Source organism: Bidens hawaiensis, unplaced genomic scaffold, assembly GCF_021521415.1.
Source record: "Bidens hawaiensis isolate Kalapana, Puna unplaced genomic scaffold, B.hawaiensis_p1.1 tig00000512_1, whole genome shotgun sequence".
In the NCBI taxonomy this organism is placed as follows: Eukaryota; Viridiplantae; Streptophyta; class Magnoliopsida; order Asterales; family Asteraceae; genus Bidens; species Bidens hawaiensis.
The window spans coordinates 1644131-1669441 of NW_027491033.1; the positions used below are offsets into that span (position 1 = coordinate 1644131).

The window sequence follows — 25311 nt, forward strand, 5'->3', positions numbered from 1 at the left end:
CAACTTAAAACATTACTTTTAAAACATCATTCCTTTCATCTTTAGATGCCAGTCGTTCAGTCCATAGCCACGTGCCATCCTCATGCTAACTCTTCAGTTTGATCACCTGCATGCATACTGAAAGTCAGCTACGCTGAATGAGTTCTAGTTAATCAGGTAATCATACATTACATACACATATCATACATACTTACGTATCCGAAGATACATACTCATACTTAACTAGTTACCCTTCTGTTCTACAAACATACTTACTGCCATACATATCTACAATCACAATCCTCAGTCTACCGAGAGTACGTTCATAGTCCGCCGTCTATACCTGTACTCAAGGTCGTGAACATGTAAAAGGTCCGCAGTCCTTACCTATGTTCACCGATTATGGTACGTGCAAGGTCCGCAGTCCTTCCCTATACTACCCTATATTAACAACACGTACAAGGTCCTCAGTCCTTCCCTATGTTGCAACCTGACCATAGCACGTACGAAGTCCGCAGTCCTCCCCTATGCTACCATAACACAAATACAATACGTGTAAGGTCCACAGTCCTTTCCTATGCTGCCACAACACAAATATAGCACGTATAAGGTCCACAGTCCTTTCCTGTGCTGACGCCTATCTACAGTACGTATAAGGTCCGCAGTCCTTATCTACGTTGACGTCTATACCTATAACACGTATAAGGCCCACTGTCCATATCTACGTTTACATCTATCATCTATATCACGTATAAGGCCCACAGTCCTTAACTACGCCATCACCTGCCAAGTCCATGTCCAACGGGAGTTAGAGGGATTTGCCATCCTAACTTGCTACGTCGGACGTAGAACTACCATACCGTTCCTGTACCTGCATACACATTCTTCACATATACAATTTATAGCATAAGAACACCATAGGCGTTCTTCACATCATTCAATTAACAATCATACTCCTTGTCGGCACGTGCAATATCCGAAGATCGTTCACGCCCCGACAAGCATTCATTCATAACAATCATACATCATCCATATATAATATTTATATCTTTATTTATAACCTGACAGTACGCGCAATATCCGAAGATCGTTCGCGTACCGACAAGCAATCATTCATATCTATCACATATATCACATATGGCATACACTTATCACTTAGGATAAATGTATTTACAAACACATCGAGTATGCACCCAGCCCCGAAACCATAACAAGGAATGGGGCTAGAAACTCACCTGAACTCGGTTACCTCTTCCGCTAACGGTTACTCCTTCTCGAGCTGTGCGCGTCTAACTGTTTAATAATTACAGTATTACGTACCGCTCTAGTCATCTCATTGCTACTTAATTAGTCTTACACGTCTAAGCTGTTTTACTTCATTAAATCATTACCTGGTTAGTTAATCGTTACTCATTAACCTTTAAAGGTATCTTTCATAAATTGCCAAACTCCAAGGGCTGTTATGTAATTATATAATTCTTTTCTAAGTCCAGGGGCCATTCTGTCTTTATATTAAACTCCTAGTTCGTTACTTTGCCCTTAACGAATTGGGTAAAGAATCACCCTCTGATTCGCTAAGCTCCCATAACGAACTAGCTAACGAATCACCCTCTTATTCGCTAAGCTCCCATAACGAACTAGCTAACGAATCACCCTCTGATTCGCTAAGCTCCCATAACGAACTAGATAACGAATCACCCTCTGATTCGCTAAGCTCTCATAACGAACTAGCTAACGAATCACCCTCTGATTCGCTAAGCTCCCATAACGAACTAGCTAAAGAATCACCCATAACGAATCACCAATAGTTCTTATCCAGACTATGACTCAAGGTTCAAAGTCAAAATCGTCAAGAACAGCAAATAGTCAACAGATCTTAGATCTGCAATTAAACCTTCGTTTCTTAACCAAATATCACGATTTTGGTATCAACGGAATCGTCTGATCAGCGCCTACAAACCCCAACCATCAAATCGGCCTAACATCGATGTTTAAGGGGTGCGATTTAGGCATATAGGTTACGGGTTCTTTTAGGTTAACAATTAACCTATCAAATGCTAATCAATTCCAGTAATATTTGTTGTTTTGGGTTCGTTTATAACAAACTAACACAGATCTATGATTTCCCAAATCAAACCGAACCTATACGAACGATTTCTAACTATAAACGTACCTTAAACGAGTCGAACTACGAACACGGTTAAGCCTTGATGTTGTTTTGGTTCTTCACGACGATCTAACACCAACAAACTCCGGTTTTCACCTTTGGATTTCGGCTCGGGTTTTAGGATGGTGTGTGTGTTTATCAAGGTGTAGGCTATGGTGTAGAGATGGATAAAAATGGAAAGGATTAGGGTTTAAGGGGTATTTATACTCCCTTAAGCCCATGGACCTAAGGCCCATCTTTCCCTTTTGGTCCGTAATTAAGTCCATCTAAAAGTCTACTTACCCTATCAAATTTTATTATTATTATTACTATCCGAACGAAAAATTGGGATGTTACATCACATAATAACCAAATTACTAATTGTGGAAGATTTGAATTATGTAAACAAATGTCAAGTTGATGTTCTAATTGATAACCAGAATATTTGAATCGCGTTATCGGAAAAACGAAATAGGGATAATCTCAATTGTATCTTCGATTTTGATATATAAACTAAAGAGACAATAAGAAAATCATATAATAATTAATATAAATACAAACAAAAACGGAAAACAAAAATCTTACCGGAAACTTTACAGGAAAACCTTACCGGAAAACCGTAATAGCTTCAAAAATATCAATTCAATCTTGGATTTTGATATACTAAGAGATTATTACAAAATTATATAACAATTAAAATAAATATAAAACCATATCGGAAAACCTTACCGGAAAAAGATATAACCATGCCGGAAAATCATATAACATTGTTAGCCATTAGAGTATAGTATATAACCTTACCGGGAAACGATTAATCCCGATCTACATTACCGGAATATAAAAGATGGTGGATGGTGGAGTACGTAAGCCGAGAGAGAGGGGGGGGGGGGGTGAGAGAGAGAGATTAAAATGATTAAGGTGGAAAATCTTAAGGTTTAAATATAGTGTGTGAGATGATATGGCAATAATAGGCAATGTTTTCAGACTCGGCCCGGACGTCGACCCGGAAGCCTTGTCGGGTCGAATGTCGGACCGACCCGGGAGGGCGGACCTGTAACACCCCGCCCCTCGCACCACCAATATTGTCCGCCTGTAACACCCCGCCCCTCGCACCACCAATATTGTTCGCTCTGCCCACGAAGAGCTCACGGATTTGTTTTTTGTTGCCCACATGGAGACTTCCCAGGAGGTCACCCATCCTAGTACTGCTTCCACCTAAGCACGCTTAACCGTGGAGTTTTCATGTGCTTCACAGCCAACTAAGCCCAAAACGCGTTGGTGATTGAAGAGGCAGGACATTTACTTATGAACCAAGGATCTCTTTTGTCCACGACCGATGTGGGATAGCCTAAGAGTGGGACGATGTTGTGTTTGCCAAGGGTGTTACAGACAACCCCCCTTTGGACTCATCATCCTCGATGAGGTGTGTCCCATCATCCCGAACGGCACAAGAGTGGTTCTGATACCACCTGTAACACCCTGCCCCTCGCACCACTAATATTGTCCGCTCTGCCCACGAAGAGCTCACGATTTGTTTTTGGTTGCCCACATGGAGACTTCCCAGGAGGTCACCCATCCTAGTACTACTTCCACCTAAGCACGCTTAACCGTGGAGTTTTCATGTGTTTCACAGCCAACTAAGCTCAAAACGCGTTGGTGATTGAAAAGGCATGACATTTACTTATGAACCAAGGATCTCTCTTGTCCACGGCCGATGTGGGATGGCCTAAGAGTGGGACGATGTTGTGTTTGCCAAGGGTGTTACAGGATCGGTGTTTGACCCGGATGACATAATATGTAATTTAAATATATAAATATAATATATATATATATATATACAATCTAAAGATTTTCTTTTTTAGTTAATTTTCATTGTTTAATATTTTGTGAAGATTCTGTTGGACATGCACTAATATACATTGGATTATTTCTATTTTTGAGTTAATTTTCATTATCCACTTCCAATACAATGTGTTTTTTCAATATATAGGATATATTTTTCATTCTTAAAGACATCAAGATAGCTTAGTTGGATGGTTTGTGTGCTATGTATTAAGACTTCCATTTCGCTCAAAGCCCAGGTTGGAATCCTAGTCCACGCAAATAATTTTTGATTTATTAAAACAAATGTTTGATGACTTGACAATGATGTGGAGAAGCTAGTTGAATGACATGTGGACAATTGAAGTGGAGAGGCTGGTTAAATGACATGTATATAAATTGTATTGTTTTAATAGTATGTAAAAATAAGTAATCCCAAACACCCCATGTATTCCATCTGTGCACCACGTGGACTAATTTGTATTACATTTAGGAAAGTGACATTTCTAATAGAATAGTTAATGAAACTTGAATTACATTAAAACCATTTAAGAAAAACTTAAATTGCTTTATTTGCACATTTCATAGAAGAACTTTAATGCCTTTGGTTGAACATTTAAAAACTTAGTATAAAGTTTTCCCAGTTATACAATATGGGGTGCAGTTACTGTACGTTAATGCCTTAATGTACGATTGGTACGCGAGACGCTCAAATCCAAAAAAAACAAAGGCAAAAACATAAAACGCTCACCAAACGCTCAAAAACGGTAAACGTGAAAAAAGTGAAAAATTGATCGATTAACCATCCAAAACTGTTTTTTTCGGTGAACCAATGATTGATTGGATATGTATTGACGATTCCGAGATGTTTGGATGTGATTTCATGGATCGATTTGTGAAAAAATGGACTCGCGTACGTAATGTACGTTAAGGCATTATTGTATTGGATCTTTTTCCTATACAATATATATATATATATATATATATATATATATATAAATGATCAGGATTATGAGAGAACCTTTTTGAAATTGAGAACTATGAGAACCATTTTGGATCACCAAAAACAAAAAAATAAAAAAAATCATAAAATAAAAAAAACACAAAAATCAAAAAAGTATAAAAACCAAAATTCTTATTTTATCATCCTGGTTTCATAAAAAAAAACTCGGTTTAGCTAAATTATATACACATATGTATAATATATACATATATGTATATTTACATGTTTTTTTGTACACATGTATATAATTTAAGATAAATGATACTGTACATATGTGTATATTATGTAACTAAAGATTATATAAAATTATAAATATGTGTATAATACAATGTTCTTTTTTGTTTTTTTAATGAAATCGAAATGAAATATAAGAATTTTGGTTTTTTTACTTTTTTAAAGTTTTTGTTATTTTTTGTTTTATGATTTTTTTAAATATTTTTTAGAGGTGTTTTTAGTGGTCTAAAATGGTTCTCAAAGTTCTCAATTTGCAAAGGGTTCTTTTAAGATCCTTACCATATATATATATATATATATATATATATATATAGGGTTGAGTTATGATAGGAAGATTAGTTTTCCTAGGAAGGATAGGAAATAATCTTGTCCATTCATTTGAGAATTGAATGTTTGAGATTAGATTAGAGATATCATCAAGTGTAATACAAGGGTAAGGGCATAATAGGGATAACACATTTGTTGACTTTATCTCTTCACATACAAAGACACATGTCAAGTTCCCCCATCATTTTAAAACTTTCATAACTTTTTTATACGACATTTTTTTTTCAAAACAATTTCACCATAAAAACGAGTGTTTTTTTTATCTTTTATATGAGTACCATATTGCTTTATAAAAATAAAAAAAAAATCGTGGGTTTTTACAATGTGTGTTTTATCATAATTGTGTTTTACAAAATTGTGTTATACAATTATGTTTTATTTTTTCATAGTTTTTTTTGCATTGTGTTTTTTTACATTGTGTTATTTAATTGTGTTTTTATTTTCCTAGTGTTTTTCCATTGTGTTTTTTACATTGTGTCTTTTTCATTGTGTTTTTCATAGTGTTTTATTTTCCGGCGAAATTTTCGAAGACTTTTCCGGCAAGGTGGTGGCGGTGGTAGTTGTAGGAGATGAGTGAAAATTTAAGTGAGTTTTAATTAAGTGGGTTTTTGAAATTAAATTAAGTGGGTTTCAATATTAAGGTAGTAGACTAAAATACTCTCCTTTCTAGCCTTCTTAGAAAAACCAAACTTCTTATTTGATCCTTTATATATATATATATAAACTTCAATTTAACAATGAATGATAACTTTATTAACTAAAATAAAAATAGCAAGGTACAACCGATGCAAATTTGGCTGTCGGTTTGGCCTGCGGTTAACACAACACGATTTTAGGTTTGTAATTAACTGTTAAAAGAACATTACTGATCCGGTTAACGCCACAACAATCACACTCCAACACCAAAGCATTTAAAAAACAAAACTGGAACACTTGTAGTACATTAATAAAGATCACAAAACATAGTTCACATGTATCTAAATCACACACCTGAAACAAAAACCTCCCAACAAGATTTGACAACTTAAGATTATCACTTGAAACACTTTGCATCCAAAAGAGCCTCACCCTCAAATGGCTCCTGATCCTCGATCATCTGGTTCACTCGCTCCTTTTGTGCCTCGTCTGAGAGGTCAACTTTAGTCCACTCATAGAGCTCCATGTCATAACACTCATCCATCACAAATTTAGGAATTTCCGGTCCACGGAACAACCACAAACCCTTCACCTTGTATGGTGGCTCGTTTCCAATAATAAGCATCTTTCCAAAAGCATACTTGCGTGCAAGATCCATACGCTGCAGAAATCCACCAACCTTGTTCATGGTCACAAAGGAGACATTGTTCTCTTCATTGTACTTGTAGTTGCAAAACCAAAGCGAGTAACCTTCTGGATCAAACATATCCCAAAACCCTACAAGTATACAAAAACACATAGGTTTCAAATTCAAATGTCATATATTTCAAAGGGCAGAAACTAACTAATTTCTCAAAAAAAAAAAAAAAAAAAATCTTAACCACCTTTGCACATTCAACATACTTTCTTTTTCTTTGAATCTTATAAAAGTCCCTTAACAATTTGTTACAAGATAAAGTTCCTCCACATATTAAAATTGTAGAATTGGTAACTTATTATAACTACATCATCATCATCATCATCATCGTACTCAGTATATCCCACCAATAGCAAAGCTATAGTAGGGTCTGAGGAGGGTAAGATGTAGACAGCCTTACCTCTACCCCATAAGGATAGAGAGGCTGCTTCCGGTGAGACCCCCGGCTCGATAGTAGTTTTGCATCAAGCCTTGGACATAAGGCACATAGCACTCAATCATCGGGACACCGGCTGATCGGTGCATGTATCCTTGTCTTTCGGCTATCAACGCCACTACATGATGCCTGATTAACTGTCCGTCACTTTTAACGTTATTTTCACGAGATTAGTAAAATAACGTCAAAATTAGTGCAATTTCACTTTTGCCCACCCGAGGGTTCACACATATATACATCATATGTGCGCACCGCAAGCAGGGCTAAAGTGAAATTAGTGCAATTTCACTTTCTCATGTATTATAACTACATGAGAAAGAAATTGAAATGAATTGACGTTTAAATTGGACGAGTGAAAAGACAAAGCCCTTTCAATGTTCAAACTAGCGCAAGTGTGGACGGCATAACTCAAAAAAAACTAATAACATATAAAACAATTAGTAATTTAAAAATCGTTAAAAACTGTACATAAGATTTTATCACTATTGTAATTTAACTTGTCAGACAATGCTTTCATAATATAATCTAATCAAAATCCGAAGATATTTTTTCTTGTATTGCATTTTAAAAGACTTTTATGATAATTTTTTGTACAAAGTATGTCGCTTTTCAATGTGTAAAATATTGTTGATAGACAAATGGACATTCTAAAATAGTATGAAAGTATTTTTATGTAAATATGCCCTTACAAGAAACAAATAAATGATAAGATGTAACTATAAAGTAACATGTACCTTTGATTGCAACCTCACGGAAGTTAGACTTGGTGTTAGAATAAAGCCTCTTCCAGTCATCCAAAACCATCTTACTTGGAGGCAATAAGTCAAGTGGGTTCTTTGCTTTAGGTTTTGGTGCCTCTTCTTCCTCGGTGGCTTGAACTGCAGGCTTGGGTGCCTCCTCTTTCTTGACTTCCTTTTTAGGCTCAGCTGTTGGTTTTGCAGCCTCGGGTTTCTTTGCAGAAGCAATAGGAATAACAGATTCCGCTTGTTTGACTTCACCAATTACCTTGCTGAAGTTAGGTTGGTTAACCATGGTCCAAAAGTACCTCTCAATGTGTGGATACTCAGAAGTGAAGCTCTTTGGTGTTAAATGTTGGAAAGACATCACCAAGTTGCATGTTGTGATGATGTCAGCCAAGGTCACACCATCACCGACCAAGAAAGTGTGTGAAGCAAGATACTTGTTCAAAGCATCAAAACCTCTCTTCAAGCCAGCAATACTGTTCTCTTCAGCCTTCAAAACATTAAACTCAAAATTATCAAGTGAACAATTAACATAAGTGATAAAGTGAAAAAAATAAATATATAAAGAGGAAGTATAAGAAATACAGGTTTGATGTAGGCGCCAAATCCCATTCTTGGATATAACCATCCTCTAACATGTGCATCAATCTCAAATGAGGAGAAGTCGATCCATTGCTCGATTTGGCCCTGTACACAAAATTAAACATGCATATATAAGCTATATATATGTACGTATCAGAAAATATTAATATGAAAGAAAAAAAAGAACTAACATATTCAATTTTAGAAGACCCAAGGAGAAAACTTTTAAATGCAACATAGCGAGCGATTGCATTGCTCTCAAATATAGGCCCTTCGGGAGTCTCAAGAACAGGAACCTAAGTCATGAAAAATGACAAGTGTGTAGACAAGTTAATAAATTTGTGTGCTCTTATTAATAATTGTGACTAGATTAAACCAAAAAAAACTGCACCTTTCCAATAGGGTTCATCTTAAGAAACTCTGGGGTCTTGTTTGAAACACCCATCTGAAAGTTTTTGGCCAATTTGACTTCAACTCCGACATATTCTGCAGCAATTAGTGCCTTGTTCACATTCTTATTTTTACCCGGAGCATGAAGGATCTGCAACCAAGCCATATAAGGGATAAAACAAACAGTAAACTAACTCAACCAAAAATATAGTAATCAAGTAATCTTAACAAAACAGAAATTTTCGACTTTCAGTTATTTGAATCGAAAGCCATAACATCAGCAGTACAAACAACCCGACCACTCAAATCACCGCCTAAAAAAACATGCATCAGTAAGATAAGCTTCAACGAAAGCAAATTAGCTTACCAAAAGCAAGTTTAATCAAAAAGCTACATTTAAATGTCTCAAAATTCAGTATTTTTGTATTAATTTAATTATTAGCTGTAGCTACAATACCATAACAAGATCTAATATCAGTAACAGAGTGCAAAAAAAAATGCATCTAATATGCTAAAAATGACCACTTGCTTAAATTTAGACCATTTAATTAAATCTCAATAACTTAAAAGTAGCTTAATTTACACAAAAAAAACAAGTAATCATATCAGATGATCAAATACAAAAAGCCAACAAATTCAGTACAAAAAACACAATCAGTTATACTAACAAGTCATAATAAACTAATTAATAACTTATAGAAAACAATTAGAATACAGTACAGACGCAAATCAAGCTCCTAAATCCGTACAAGATCCATCAGAATAATAAGTACGAATTGAATAAAAACTTACGAGAGCCATTGCTTAAGGAACAAACGATCGCCTTTTGATACCGATCTGTAGAATGATAATCAACTGAAATCAGTGTTTGAAGCTAATTAGATGTAAATCAATTATACAAAAGATTGATGAATATGATGTGTAACGGAGTAAAGAGGAAAATACCGAACGAACGTTTACTCCGAAAGCAAGAATAGAATTGGGAATTAGGACTAGTGGTTATAAAAGAAATATTGGGCCGACCTGTTTATAGGCCCAACTTCATTTGTTGGGTTTTATCAATGTTTACTCAAAACCGTTTTAAATCGGATTTCGCACCGCAGACCGGTATTTTATTTTGAGTATAGTATTTTTGAACAGTTTGCCAGAACATCGTACTGGCAGTTTTTGTCTAAAATAACGGTTTTTACCAGCAAACCAGTTTTAAGTCCGAAGTATTTTGATATTTGCGGCCCATATTTTTTCAAAATTATTTTTAACACAATAATTAATATTCAAACGTGTAAAATTTGGGGCTATTTTTTTTTAAATAAAATGAGTGCTTTTGCATTATTTATTTAATATGGATTAACTTTTTGATTATATTTTGTTATGAAATCATTTTGTTTTTCATTATTTTTGTATTGAAGTTACAATTATAAGAAATTATAAGGTCAACTGTTTAACCGGTTGAACCTTCCGCTATGACCCGGTTCAACCGGTTGTATCATTTTTAGTTCAATCCAGTACAAGTAAAATATCGGTTTTTAAAACATTGCTCAACACTTTTCAAAAACGACTATTTTCGTATATATACAAAACTAGCTCTAGAATCCGTGGATACGCGAAATGTTTAAAAGAAATTTAATTAATCTACAAAAAATAAATGATTAAATTTCTTTTTCAAAAACTATATTTTATCAAATTAAATGGTTTAATAAGTTTAAATTATAATATCTAATGGAATATTCATACAAATACGTTGTGTATTCATGCAAGTTCTTCATGACACAAAAAACAATATGCACCTAGTGATTTTATAAGTTGTACATATATTTTTTAGTAGAATAGCGAATTCTAACAAAAGATGATAAATGTTTCATTATAATGAAATAAAAAATAACAACACATATAAAAGGCAGGCTTATTGAATTTAATATTCTCCATTGAATTGTATTGGCCGATAATCTCTATTCATCTTATCCTCACTTATGGTCCCAAATTTTAAAAATAACAACACGTCGTTAAGTTCTTTTTAACGTGGGACCACTGGGGATCTGCTTTTTAAAATTTGGAACCACCAGTGACGATAAAATAAATAAGGATTATTATTAGCCAATACCATTCAATAAGGATTATTAAAATTTGATAAACCTATATAAAATTAGCATTAATAAAACACATATTTGTTTTACAGTTTAAAAAGAGATGGAAGAAAACTCATGAGAGTTGAATGAAAATTTGAAAATAAAATTGTTATTCATTCATAATTTATTCTTTTCTTAGGCCTATAAATATCATTTATTGAATTTTAACGCATTCATCTCCAACAATTAAAAGTGTAAATAAATTGATTTAACAAATTATTTGTATATATTACTGGAAAAGTGTATGACAAATTTATTATTGTTAATTACACGCATTTACTGCATTCAATATCATTACCATCATTTAATTATTGTCAATTAATATCATTAATATCGTGTATTTAGTGTTATTTAATAGTCATTACTTATTTCTTCGACTATATAAGAGCATTTCTTTGCATACACGTTTCATTACAAAACACCAATATATCATAAGAATGTCTTGCACAAAGTTTTATTTTGTAGTTTTACTCATACTCGTAGTTGTCGGTGAGCTACACATTACCTACTTGTTATCGTATGTTCATGTTTTTACTTCTAACTTTCTTACATATAAGTAACACATTATTGTTGACTTACTATTATGTTTATTACTATGTACTTGTATAACTAATTTTGGGAGCATGATGGTAATGAGTAACGCATGTCAGGAAGCTTGGAATTTGGATGGATGCAGTCATGTCACTTGTGTCAATGAATGCAAGGGTAGAAGAGGGCCAAAAGCATGGGCCGAGTGCACCGACAATCTTTGTGTATGTTATTGGGATAATTGCTAAGAGCCATACATTTTAAAAAAAAGAGTATATTATGTTGTTTGATTATTGAGTGACGCTATAACAAAATGTTATTCTCATATTCACACTAAGAACAAAGTATGCTTATTCAGGGTTATGAATGTTTTGCGAAAATATTTTTTTTTTAATTCTTTGGTTGATAAAGAAGTTTTAAGATTCAAATGAAAGGGGTTTTTTTATTCGATTCTTGTATTAGTATGTAAATGGTGATGATGGATTCCTTAATTACCTGAACTTCGACAATATTTGAGGTTAGGTGATCTTTATGCATTCAGTTTGTTTGTTTCTTTGTTTTTTTGTTTGGAGTTACATTTACCTATGTGCACGTGCTTATAAGTTGTTTGATGAAATGCCTATAGTGACATAAAAAAATGTGGTTCCTTACTCTTTTTCATTAGGATTCTTTTTATTCATGTATTCAATTATTTCATGCATCTTATCATCAATAATTATACTATAAAGTCGTTGCTATTGTTTGTTGAAACAGAAAATCCTGTTAACCGCATCCAAATTAATAATTTAAACTTTTCATTATAAAGTGCTCTATCAATGCCTCTTGTTTATTTTGGCATATCTTCAATAAAGTGCTTCATGAAATGTCTGTTGTTTACCAAGGGATACATAATAAAAGAAACACAATTTTATTTTAACCAAAGTTTTATGACTTAATCACACGTAGTCAAAAGGATCTGAAATTGTTGTAGGTGGGAAATGTTAAACCTTAGACAAGTGAATCAAGATCATCAAACACGATTTTGCATAAAACGTTTATGCGACTCTTTTTATTAATAAGAAACAAGAACGAAATACAACTACTCTCTTCTAAAAATAAACCATTTGATGGGTTTATATAACATCCACAATTCTAATTCTACTCAAACTAGGAAACACAATTATACTAGACTTCTAATTTATTTAATAATAAATAAAAGATAACTATGACACCAAGTTATTCAACTTGGTCCCTAGACTTTGGATCTCCACCAAACCGCCCATTGAGATCTTCCGTACCACCCTTATACTTTTCGTATTAACCATTCGGGTCATTCAAGTTGGTATTGCACCATGTTTTACACTCCCTCTCAATGCCAACTTCTATTGTTCCTTCAAGATCCTTCACACATTGTAAAGCTCGCACTTCCTTGAGCTTGATTCTTGGACTTGACTTTATAACACTACCTATAGGTTCCTTTTTCTGGTTTACAAATAAATTAGTTTCGAGATTACCACTATTTAGAACTGCACCCGGTTTCAGATCGAAAACAACTTTTGCTTTCTTAACTTCATGGCCAACTATCATGGTACTTAAAGCAATTCTTCCATCTTCACTTGATGCATGCTCCCTCTCGAACTTAACTTCTTCATTCATTTGTTCATTTGGATCACCCGAACTTTGCATGAACCTCATGCAAACTCCAACGTCAACTTTGTTGGTTTGTTGATTTTTAACGTTTTCTATTCCACCATGACCACCCGTAACATAAGACTGAACTATCTCCTCGTGCACTTCATCCAACACGGTTTCTTTCTCGTATTGTTCGGTTACTGTCACGGTTACACTTTGATCAACCATACTTTATTCTTCAAACACAATTTCCTCATCATCTAAATTCAAAATAACAATAGATGATTCCAAGGTTACATTTAACGGATTCAACGCTGGCACTACTTTTTGACTTGTCCACCAACATGAGCCTTCTTCAAACCATTCATCTTCCAGGTTCGGTTTGAATTAGGTGTCAACTGCGTATTTTCCTTAAACCTCGGCCATATTAGCCTCCACATCCCATGGTTCTTCTTCTTTAACAACAATTGCATTACCTTTTTCCCTAGGTTCTCGACAATATTTTGCCATATGCCCTTTTTGTCCACAATTATGGCACCTAAAAGGAAACTGTTTTGGTTTGTACCTTGATTCCTTGTCTCGGTTCTCTTCGTCCGATGAATCTTCTTCAGAGTTGTCAACCCGGCCCTTCCGGTTCAATTCTCTCTTCTTGGGTCGATCACGTTTCTCATTCTCCCAATATTTACCTTTGCCTTTCTCACCATCACGAATCTTATTTTTGTTGAACCGATGCTTCTCCGTCCTTCCGACATACAAGGCTTCACTCTCGGTTTTAATCGACACACCGGCTAATTGTTTTGCCAAGGCTTCTTGTCCAGCAAGAATATTTTCGAACTCGGTAATACTCGGTTGGGTCGCCCACCCATGAATAGCGGTAACAAAGCTACGATACTCCGGCCTTAAACCGTGGATGAGTATCCGCTTCATACGAGCGTCGCTAACCCGAGACTGTGGATCGAGTTCTCCAATCTCGCGACACATATTCTTGACCTTGCGAAAATATTGTGCGATCGGAAGATCTCCCTGAAAAACCGTCATTAACTCACCTTCGACTAGTTGCAATCGAGCATCGTCCTTCTTCGTAAATAAGGTCTCCAGCGTATCCCACGCTTGCTTTGGGTATTCGAGATCTTGAATGTGATCAAGAACATCTTCATCTACAGTTGTCTTGATGATAAACATCGCCCGGCCTGCTTTCACCTGCCACTTCCCGATACTACCATTAATATCGTTTGCAGGCTGTCTCGTCTCGGTACCGTTCGTTACCTACCAAAGATTTTGACCTTGAAGATACGATTTGATGCACGCTGACCATTGTTTATAGTTACTCTGATTCAACTTCTTGATTCCTCCAACAACTTGTAAATCTGTCATTGTTTCGATTTCTTTACTTTGATTGGATACTCAATCTCCAAAATACTTCGACAGATTCTGTTTATTACCTTCTGTCGGATTTTTTTTGTTTTTCTGTTAAAAAAGAACAAGTGGCTTTCGTGTTCCTTCTAGTTGATGTGAAGTATGGTTGTGCTTGTATAATTAATCACAATTGCTATTGTAATTTGGAGGGCTCTGACGTGTCTTACAAAAGCAACAATTCACACAATTGCAAATTCACTTAAAAGACAAAAAGAACATGGACTTTACTTTCCTTTATTTCGATTTAACACAAACGGCTACGGCTCTGTTCAACTGCTACGACTACCGCGACTCTCCCCGTGGCGATGTTGAACCGTTTCTTGCTTTCGATCGGTTTCTTGGCCTCTTATGCCTTTGATTGGAACTACTACCACAATCAAGACTTACCGCCAACCGGAAACACGAGCCTGGATCGTTAGGATTTGATACCACTCGTTAAACCTTAGACAAGTGAATCAAGATCACCAAACACGATTTTGCATAAAACATTTATGTGACTCTTTTTATTAATAAGAAACAAAAACGAAATACAAACTACTCTTTCTACTCAATAAACCATTTGATGGGTTTATATAACACCCACAATTCTAATTCAACTCAAACTAGGAAACACAATTATACTAGACTTCTAATTTATTTAATAATAAATAAAAGATAACTATGATACAAAGTTATTCAAATTGGTCCCTAGACTTTGGATCTCCACCAAACCGCCCCTTAAGATCTTCCGTACCATCCTTATACTTTTCGTATTAACCATTCGGGTCATTCAAGTTGGTGTTGCACCAAGTTTTACAGAAAATGCCTTAGCAGATGATTTTGATCAAGTTTGAGTTTTTCAATTTATGTGGGATGCTAATATGATATCTGATCAACTTACAACAAAATCAAACGAATCATATGACAAGCAATCATATATTCACCCGTCATATGAGTGTGAGCAGATAGTTGATGTTGGTTACAAAGAAATGGGTAATATTGATCCATGTAGTATCTTTACTCCCTATTGCACTGCTAATAGTGTCGCAAGTTGTCGTATGAGAAGATGTCATGTGAGTAATTATTTTTTTAAAAATGGAAAAAGTGATTTGGGTCAACACATAGTTGTTTTCACTATTATTATATGTAATTTATTGCTTTTTTATTTATACTTACAATTTTGGCAACCGAAGATGACTAATTTTAAGTGATGTGAAGATATGTGAAAGAATACATTGAAGGTTCAAATCATCACATCCCACATATGGAGGTGGTAATCTACACTACAATCAAGATAAAAAAACACACAAAAATTAACGTATTAAACGACTTGACTTCATATTCATTCGACTTTAAATTACCCCTTAATAGTTTATTTTAATTAGACGCTATCATATGCACATTGTCAAATCAACGCCACTGGTGCTATTTCATCAGCTTATGATGTTATGACGAAGGTTAGGTAACATGTTTGTTTTTATATGCAAATAGCACAATTGTAATAGTTAATAGTTATTGTACTCTACATGGAATATATCATGTTGGTTTGTTCAAGTTTTGAGCTTTGATGGGCTGGTTCTGTATTATAGAATTTTTAGTTGGTTTGTTTGTAAGTAATCACATTTAAATTTGAGATGAATTCTGTTTTACTATTTATTGTAAGCAGAACACATAGAATTAGTTTTAATACCTAAATATTTATTAGGTATTTATAATATCAACTTAAGTTGTTTATCACTAAGGATCTGTGGCGCAATGGTAGCGCGTCTGACTCCAGATCAGAAGGTTGCGTGTTCGATTCACGTCAGGTTCAAATCTTTCTTTTTTCCCATTTTTTCTTTTTTTTTTTGTTATTATTCAACTGTTTTACAGACACCCCCACACCATGTTTGAATTGACAAAATGGCACCGTAATATGATTATATGCTATGGCTTCAAGTTCCTTTACTAGTATTACTTTTATGAATTTAAGTTAGACTTTAAATCATTTTATATTACATAAGGACAATAAAATAAAAGTTTAATGGTAAAAAGACCGATACTAAAAACGAGTACTTATACTTTAATATCAAATCAACTTTGCAAGAAAAAACACAATGAAGTTTCAACTTTTATCTACACCGATTGTTTTGACAAAATAACTTAAATTAACTTTAAGATGTTCGTTTTATTATTGTTGTTTGTGTATGTGGGTACCAGAGTGCCGGTCATGTGCATCCGGGGTTTGTTTTCTAGACCTACATCGATCAACAATCCAAAAAAGGTTAAATTCTTTAGAGTTCATGTGTGTTAATGTTGTAAGTCATGAGCTAATTTGACTACTGTCTGTTTCATTATAGATTGGTTTAATTTTTATTATAGATAAAGTGCATATAACTATTCCATACGTGGTACTTGGTTTGATTACTTTTGATATGACAAATGCATGCATCCTTTCCTCAACAACATATTACATATACAAAGATTCACTGCAAATATAGACAAAAGTCATAAAATGCATCACCAATGCACATCGTATACTCTTATTAAACATTGCCCTACAAGGCTACAACCCATTTAAACTACTCATTAAAATGGCTCAAGAACATACACAAGAAATAATAACACTTCTCCTATGTTCTCTAAACATAATGGAGTATGAAAATGGATAGTACAACTTTTAGCTCAAATCTGGCATTCGAAAACTTTGATGTCAGGTTGATAGACATCTGAGTATCAAAAGAGTGACCCCTGGTGGAAATATTTTCTGTATCCACCTCTGGTCATGAGGCATTGGACTAACATTGTGACGGGTCGGGGTCGTCATGATGATGTCGATCAACATTTTGGGGTTTTCTCAAGTATTGAAACAAATATTTGGGATTAGAGAATATAAGATAGCCAGAACATTACAATTTTAAATATCACAAGACAGAAAGCATTTAAAATAATATATAAATAAAAAGCGTATTGTAATTTTTAAACAAGAAGATACTTTTTATATGAAAACAACAAAAAAAGGGTATGGTAATTGGTAAATAGTAATCAAAATGTATTGTACATTCAAGTGTAGCTTGTTGCTATTTTGCTAAGAAAAATAAGTTAAAATTTAGTGACAAATACAGTCTTTGCAACCGTCATTCACAAAACAAGTAAACATTTTACAGTCTTGAGCAAATATGACATAACTTGACTCTTAACAAAGTATCAAAGTCTGGTCTGACTTTTAACACCACACAAGTCAAAGTCATGGTTCATACACCACTAACACCATCATCTACAAAACTGAATAAATCTGGATTTCACTTTAACAACCTCATTAATCCATCATCATTACACGCCCAGGTGCACTCGGTGAGTACCCAGCTCTTTAACTGAAAAACCCACAAACAATAAGTTAACAAAAGTGACCAACCCAAGACCATAATATATCGAATTAACCAAGTCACGCTCTTTTAAGTTAAACGAGTCGAGCCGGAGTTTCTCTTTTACAATCCATACTTGCTAGGACTGATGTAAGAAGAGCTTGAAGGTGAGTAAAGTGAAGTAGGCGGGCTGCAACAAGAAAATTCAAAACATTTAATATTAAATTGAACCCTTAACAACATATGCCCGTAAAAAACAGTAAGCTTCAGTTTCAGTGTATTAGTACCTGTAGCTAGGTGATTTCGGGCTGTAAGATGGGGATGTAGGCTGGAGAGGTGGATGAGTATGTAGGACTGACATAGCCAGGTGAGGTTGGGCTGTAGGATGGGGAAGTGGGGCTGTACGCCGGTGATATGGGACCGTAGGAAGGGGAAGCGGGTGTGTACATCGTGGGATCGTAGGAAGGGAAAGTGAGTGTGTACATCATGGGACTGTAGGAAGGGGAAGTGGGTGTGTACATTGTGGGACCGTAGGAAGGGGAAGTGGATGTGTACATCGTTGGACCGTAGGACGGAGAAGCGGGTGTGTACTTTGGTGAGCTGGGACAGTAGGGCGGGAAGCAGGGATGTACTCAGGTGGTGATGTGGGACTATAGGACGGATAAGTGGGTGTGTACATTGGTGAGCTGGGACAGTAGGGCGGGGAATAAGGGATGTACTCAGGTGGTGATCTGGGACTGTAGGGCGGAGAATAAGGGATGTACTCAGGTGGTGATCTGGGACTGTAGGGCAGAGAAGTGGGTGTGTACATTGGTGAGCTTGGACAGTAGGGCGGGGAAGCAAGGATGTACTCAGGTGGTGATCTGGGACTATAGGGTGGAGAAGCGGGTGTGTACTTTGGTGAGCTGGGACAGTAGGGCGGGAAGCAGGGATGTACTCAGGTGGTGATCTGGGACTATAGGACGGATAAGTGGGTGTGTACATTGGTGAGCTGGGACAGTAGGGCGGGGAATAAGGGATGTACTCAGGTGGTGATCTGGGACTGTAGGGCGGAGAATAAGGGATGTACTCAGGTGGTGATCTGGGACTGTAGGGCAGAGAAGTGGGTGTGTACATTGGTGAGCTTGGACAGTAGGGCGGGGAAGCAAGGATGTACTCAGGTGGTGATCTGGGACTATAGGGTGGAGAAGTGGGTGTGTACTTCGGTGAGCTAGGACAGGAGGGTGGGGAAGGAGGGATGGACTCAGGTGGTGATCTGGGACCGTAGGACGAAGAAGTGGGTGTGTACTTCGGTGAGCTGGGACAGTAGGGTGTGGAAGCAGGGATGGCCGAAGAGGTGGGGGAGTAGCTAGGTGATGTAGACCTATAGCCAGGTGAAGAAGGAATGTAGCCGGGCGATGAAGCCGAAGAAAAGTCCATCCCGCCAACATTAACCGGTGACATGATTTCATCATGATAAGGAGTAACTAGTGGTGCCATTCTGATGGGGTATTGAGTGTCCATATTACTAGAGAGCTCATCATCAATAGCTTGTTGTAGCATCTGCTTGTTTTATAACAAGCAAGATAATAATCTCAAGTTAATAAAATCCAAATATGGCCGGAAACATAATACTTACAAAAACCAAATATGTTCCTATACATCAGCAAGTTTTCCAAGCAATGTGTAAATATAGTCATGTGAACATTGCTCATCAACTCTTGGGTTTCAATACCAAAACTAGTATATATATTTAGTGTATATTTACACTTAAAACTAGTTATAGCAGCAGCAACAACACATCTAATTAAACAGCATCTACATGTCAGATGTAGATCGGTTATCATAATAATTATATAATACAATAGTTGGTTAAGTATGTAGAAAGAAGGTTGCATATATACTATAATTAGCACCCCATTGTCACAACACATAATTAATAAGGGTTTTATAAAACTGCAAAAGATTGAACAAATTAAGTTGTGATTAATTTGAATTAAGAATGTGACCTTTGGAATTGAATCAAGAATTTGAATTAACGAGGACTGATGATGATTATACTTTCAGATGCTCAATTGTTAGAGAGGATATATTGTTCTCCAGATCGAATGAAAAATAAAAAAGAGGGCGAGAAGGTGTATTTATACACGATCTGCCCTACCGCATTTTCGGGAGTGGGATATCCCTATAATGCCCCTATGCGTGGTGGGAAAGGAAAACTTATTCGGTTGCTATTGGATTAAACTCAAATACGGTAATAAAATTAGGTTTAATTGATTACTATCTTTTAGTCGGTTACAACTTACAAGTTACAACATACACCATTAATTAATTCCTGGGAAAAGTGAATACGGTGCTTTCATGCGCGTAAACTTAGACGCAAAACTAATCAAAACTATGTAGTTTTGATTAAAAAATAATATGAATCTAATTTTGTTTTTCCTAATCCCTAATTCCCTGCCATCACTGATATATTTCTCAACGACCTGATCTCCCACCAACCATACCCCAAGGCTTCAATCAAAACTATATTTTGAGCTGTGACATCTTTGTCTTCTTTTACTCTGCTTTAACATTGGAACTTCTACTGTAGACTTAATATCCTTTTGCATCAATATCATCCATTAGATTTATTTCAAAAGGTCTTTCTCTTATTAAATTCCTCTGTTTAACTATGTATGTGTTGTATCCAACAAAGTTAGAATATTAATATTCAATTGGTGTACAACTAATTATTAATATCAATAAAAAAAAAGGTGGAATTGATTATCAAATGCGACTCTGCAAAATAGTTTATACGCAATCGCATAATCAATTTGAAAGTATCGGATGAAATCATTAGGGAAGAATCAATTTTAAAATTGATTGATTGCCAACCATCAACTGCGATACGAGAACCAAAAAGTTTGAATAACTCTTTCAGATCGAAGCCTTGGGAGAGATGGATGGGAGTTCAGGCCATTGAGAAACAAGGATTAGGGTAAAAAGAAACGTGGTTTTGGACTATTTTTTAATCAAAACTATGTAGTTTTGATTAGTTTTGCGTCTAAGCTTACACGCATGACAGCACCGCATTCACTTTCCCCTTAATTCCTAGCAGGTTACTTTTTTTCTCCTATCAACGGTTTATCTTTTTTTTCAACGGTGACTTTCGCAGTTAAGATATATCATACTCTTCGGTCTAACAGGAGGAGGAGCTCCGCCATCCCACTCGGGCCAGACTATGTTGACATAATCGGGATCCACGTTGACATTCAAGTTTGGCTTGGCCGTTCCCGGTAAAACCCAGTTGGCTCACCCCGCCCGAAGGCACTACATGTTTTTTTGCTCTGGGAAAATCCGGTCAGAATCAGAACTTGAACCCGAGACATCCGGGCCATCCATCATGTTCTTGGCCATTGAGACAAGCCCCGCTGGTTATCAACGGTTTATCTAACAAGGAATTGTGTGATTTTATCTAAATCTCTACAATCTCGTTTGGTACAAGACATTAAAACTCCTCAGACATACAAGCATTAAGATTTCTTAGTCAATGTAGTACTCATCTCCATCATTGACGGAGCTATATAGATGGAGTCAAGTTCAACCGACATCATTTATACGCTTCTTTAATAGTTGAATCCATTGGTTTGATGAAGAAAAATAAATTGATCGAACCAATTGCCAATTTAAAATTTTACCAAACAATTTTATTTTATATAGAACTTTAACTAATATAAAATTTTATATGTTAAAGTTTAACCAATTAAACCATTAGTCTTATTTTCAATGAAAGAACACACAGTAATTTTATTTTATTTTATTACAATAAGCCAAAAACTTTGGTACCAATAAAAATAAATCCATTTTGTTAATTTCCCAACAATCCAATTTTCAATTGTTTAACCTTATCATATTATTAGTGGACTTATTTTAGTGATAGCTATCTTAGTAGGAGCAGATTTACGTTTATTGGAGGGGTCCACGAGAACCCTAAAGTTTTGAAGTTATAGTGTAACGTTGTATTGAAAAACTAAAGTGAACCCCCTAACATAACCAAACAAGTGGTGGACTTAATAAGGCATGAGTTGTTTAGTATAAGGGCCTAGGTTCAATTCCCATCTCAGGTTTGGTTTTTAAGTGGTGCAGTGTACTGATTTATATACTTAGTTTAGTTTAAGGTAACAAATATAACAATGCAGTTTAAATCATCTCAATCGGGTCACTAATCCATCGGGTTGGCCGGATGGTCGAAATGGGTTTAATAAACCAACGAGTGCTCAACATGATTAAATGGGTTAACGTGTCTGAAATCGTTTGAGCCTTAATTTCTAGGAATGTAGTTGGGTCGATTCTATCATTGATGTAAAAGGGCTCGATAGAACTAAACACTGAAACTGAATTGAGCCGAAATACATCAAATTAATTGGGACAGTTAACTAAATTGGATGGACTAGTTTAGTTGGGTTAGGGCCTCACTAAGTTAATTGAGTTCGAGCCTAATCTAAAATAAATGGGTTTAGGCCACATATTAAGTATTTAACTTGGGGTCATAAATTGCTTATTCTAATCGGGTTATAATCCAATATATTAAGTTTTTGGGCTTTCGGGCTATGCCCACATAGGCAAATTATTTAGCTTTGGTCCATGTCACATTGTGGGTTGAGCTATAATATGCATGATGCATGCATATAAAATACGTAACATGTATGCATAGTTGCATACATGTAAGCGAGTAATCATGTATAATATATGCGTATGTCTATTATAATTCTTATCATCTAATAAGTTAAACGGAAAACTTTGACGTGTATTTTGGGTTGTTACAACATACAATTGAGATAACAACAATGTTCTCTCTAGATAGAAACTGAACGCCATGATTCATTTAAGATGACGACATAGATTTTGGGGTTAACCAGTAAAGCAAAGTAAACATTTGAAGCACAAATGAGTAGTTTTTAGTATTAGTGCCAAGATGTTCAACAACATTAACGGGAACCGATTTTTGGATGAGCGACGACTTAAAATTGAGGAATATATGTTTGAAATCATGGAGGGGGGGGGGGGCATGGAGAAATAACTAGGAAAAATAAAGAGAAAATGGAAGTGAAAAAATTAATGACCGGGCATAATTATCTAGACATAGTTGCAACTGATATATACAAAATACACAAATAGTAAATAATATAGTGTATAACAGAGCCTTTAAAATCATAAATAAAAAAGGGTATTGTAATTTTTGAACAAGAAAATACTTTTCATATGAAAACAAAAAAAGGGTATGGTAATCAAAATATATTGTACATTCAAGTATAACTAGTTGCTATTTTGCTAAGAAATATACGTTAAAATATAATGACAAATATAATCTTTGAAAACTTCATTCACAAAACAAATATATGATAACATTTAACAAGAGGCTTAAACAAATTAATGTGATATAATTTGACTCTCTTTCATAAACAATAGTCTGGTCTGACCTTTTAATAGCATGCAAGTCAAAGTCATGGTATCATACACCAACATCTAAAAAACCTGAATGGATCTGGATTGATGCAACTTCCACTTCAACAACCTCATTAATCCATCATAATTACTCGCCCAGATGCACTCGTGAGAACCCAGCTCTTGGACTGAAAAACCCACAAACAATAAAGGGGTGTTTGGGATTTCTTATTTCCATTAACTTATAACTTATAAACTTTTTGAAAAATTAATAAAGTGTATAAGGTGTTTGGCAAACCATAAGTACTTATGGTTTTTAACTTAATGAGAAGACAAAATAAAGGGGTTTTGAAAAGTTAGAAATTTGTAACTTATTAACTTAATGAGTTTGATTTATCTATTACACCTCTCCAACCCTCAAAACTCATTACACTTCTTTTAAAAAAGAGTGCTCTTATTAGTCATTTTGGTTTTCCCCAACAAATAAGCTAATCCAAACATGTTTTTAAAAACTTTTTTTAAATTAAATCATAAGTTAATAAGGCTTTTTAACAAAAAGTCATTTTTCACTTAAATAAGCAATCCCAAACACACCCTAAGTTATAAAAGTAACAAAGTCCGGGTCTTTTAAGTTAAATAAGCCGAGCGGGAATTTCTCGTTTACAATCCATCCAAGATGAGTGTTTCTAAAAGATAATATGCCCAATGGGCAACAGGAGGTCACCAGTACCTTGCTGGACGATTCAGAGTTTGCAAAATATAAAAAACTCAAGATATATAGACATGTATATATAAATACCTGCTAGGACTGATGTAAGTATAGCTTGAAAGCGATCGAGTTAAATGGAGTAGAGGGGCTACAAGAAGAAAATTCAAAACATTCAATATTAAAGTGAACCCTTAACAATCTATGCAACCGTGTAAAAAAACAGTAAGCTTCAGTTTCAGTGCAATAGTACCTGTACGTAGCTAGGTAATTCGGGCTATAGTTTGGGAATTTTGGGCTGTAGGATGGTGAAGTGGGGATGTATGCTAGAGAGGTGGATGAGTATGTAGGGCTGGTATAGCAAGGTGATGTTGGGCTGTAGGATGGGGAAGTGGGGCTGTATAACGGTTATTTGGGACTATAGGATGGGGAAGTGGGTGTGTACTTTGTGGGAATGTAGGGCGGAGAATTGGGTGTGTACTTCGTTGAGCTGGGACAGTAGGGCGGGGAAGTAGAGATGCACTTAGGTGATCCGGGACGGTAGGCCGGAGAAGTGGGTGTGTACTTCGGTGAGCTGGGACAGCAGGGCAGGGAAGCAGGGATGCACCTAGGTGATCTGGGACAGTAGGTCGGAGAAGTGGGTGTGTACTTCGGTGAGCTGGGACAGCAGCGCAGGGAAGCAGGGATGCACCTAGGTGATCTGGGACAGTAATCGGGCGATGTGGTAGAGTAGGGCGGGGAAGCATGGATGCACTTAGGTTATCTGGGACAGTAGGCCGGAGAAGTGGGTGTGTACATCGGTGAGCTGGGACATTAATCGGGCGATGTGGTAGAGTAGGACGAGGAAGCAGAGATGCACCTAGGTGATCTGGGACAGTATGCCGGAGAAGTGGGTGTGTACTTCGGTGAGCTGGGACAGTAATCGAGCAATGTGGTAGAGTAGGGCGGGGAAGCAGGGATGCACTTAGGTGATCTGGGATAGTAGGCTGGAGAAGTGGGTGTGTACTTCGGTGAGTTGGAATAGTAATCGGGCGATGTGGTAGAGTAGGGCGGGGAAGCAGGGATGCACTTAGGTGATCTGGGACAATAGGCCAGAGAAGTGGGTGTGTACTTAGGTGAGGTGAGACAGTAATCGGGTGATGTGGTAGAGTAGGGTGGGGAAGCAGGGATGCACTTAGGTGATCTAGGACAGTAGGCCGGA

At 35.9% G+C, this 25311-nt stretch overlaps 1 protein-coding gene and 1 non-coding gene across 4 annotated transcripts in view; one reads left to right on the plus strand and one right to left on the minus strand.

Moving 5' to 3' along the window:
- Positions 1-6420: 6420 nt before the first annotated feature.
- The window catches only part of LOC143633674 (putative elongation factor 1-gamma 1), a 153461-nt gene continuing 134570 nt past the window's right edge, over positions 6421-25311 (minus strand). The window contains exons 2-8 of one of the 3 annotated variants that reach the window (XM_077101934.1): positions 9940-9964; positions 9787-9831; positions 8996-9145; positions 8796-8900; positions 8608-8709; positions 8014-8512; positions 6421-6923 (exon numbers count right to left, since the gene is read on the minus strand). In XM_077101934.1, coding sequence (XP_076958049.1) covers positions 6544-6923; positions 8014-8512; positions 8608-8709; positions 8796-8900; positions 8996-9145; positions 9787-9795 — 1245 coding nt within the window. In that variant the 5' untranslated portion in view covers positions 9796-9831; positions 9940-9964 and the 3' untranslated portion in view covers positions 6421-6543. Of the gene's footprint in view, positions 6924-8013; positions 8513-8607; positions 8710-8795; positions 8901-8995; positions 9176-9786; positions 9832-9939; positions 9967-25311 lie in introns of those variants that run through there. The other 2 variants (XM_077101943.1, XM_077101928.1) reach the window with 2 other exon arrangements.
- On the plus strand, positions 16396-16467 carry TRNAW-CCA (transfer RNA tryptophan (anticodon CCA)). The gene has a single exon. It is a non-coding gene; the product is annotated as a tRNA-Trp (tRNA).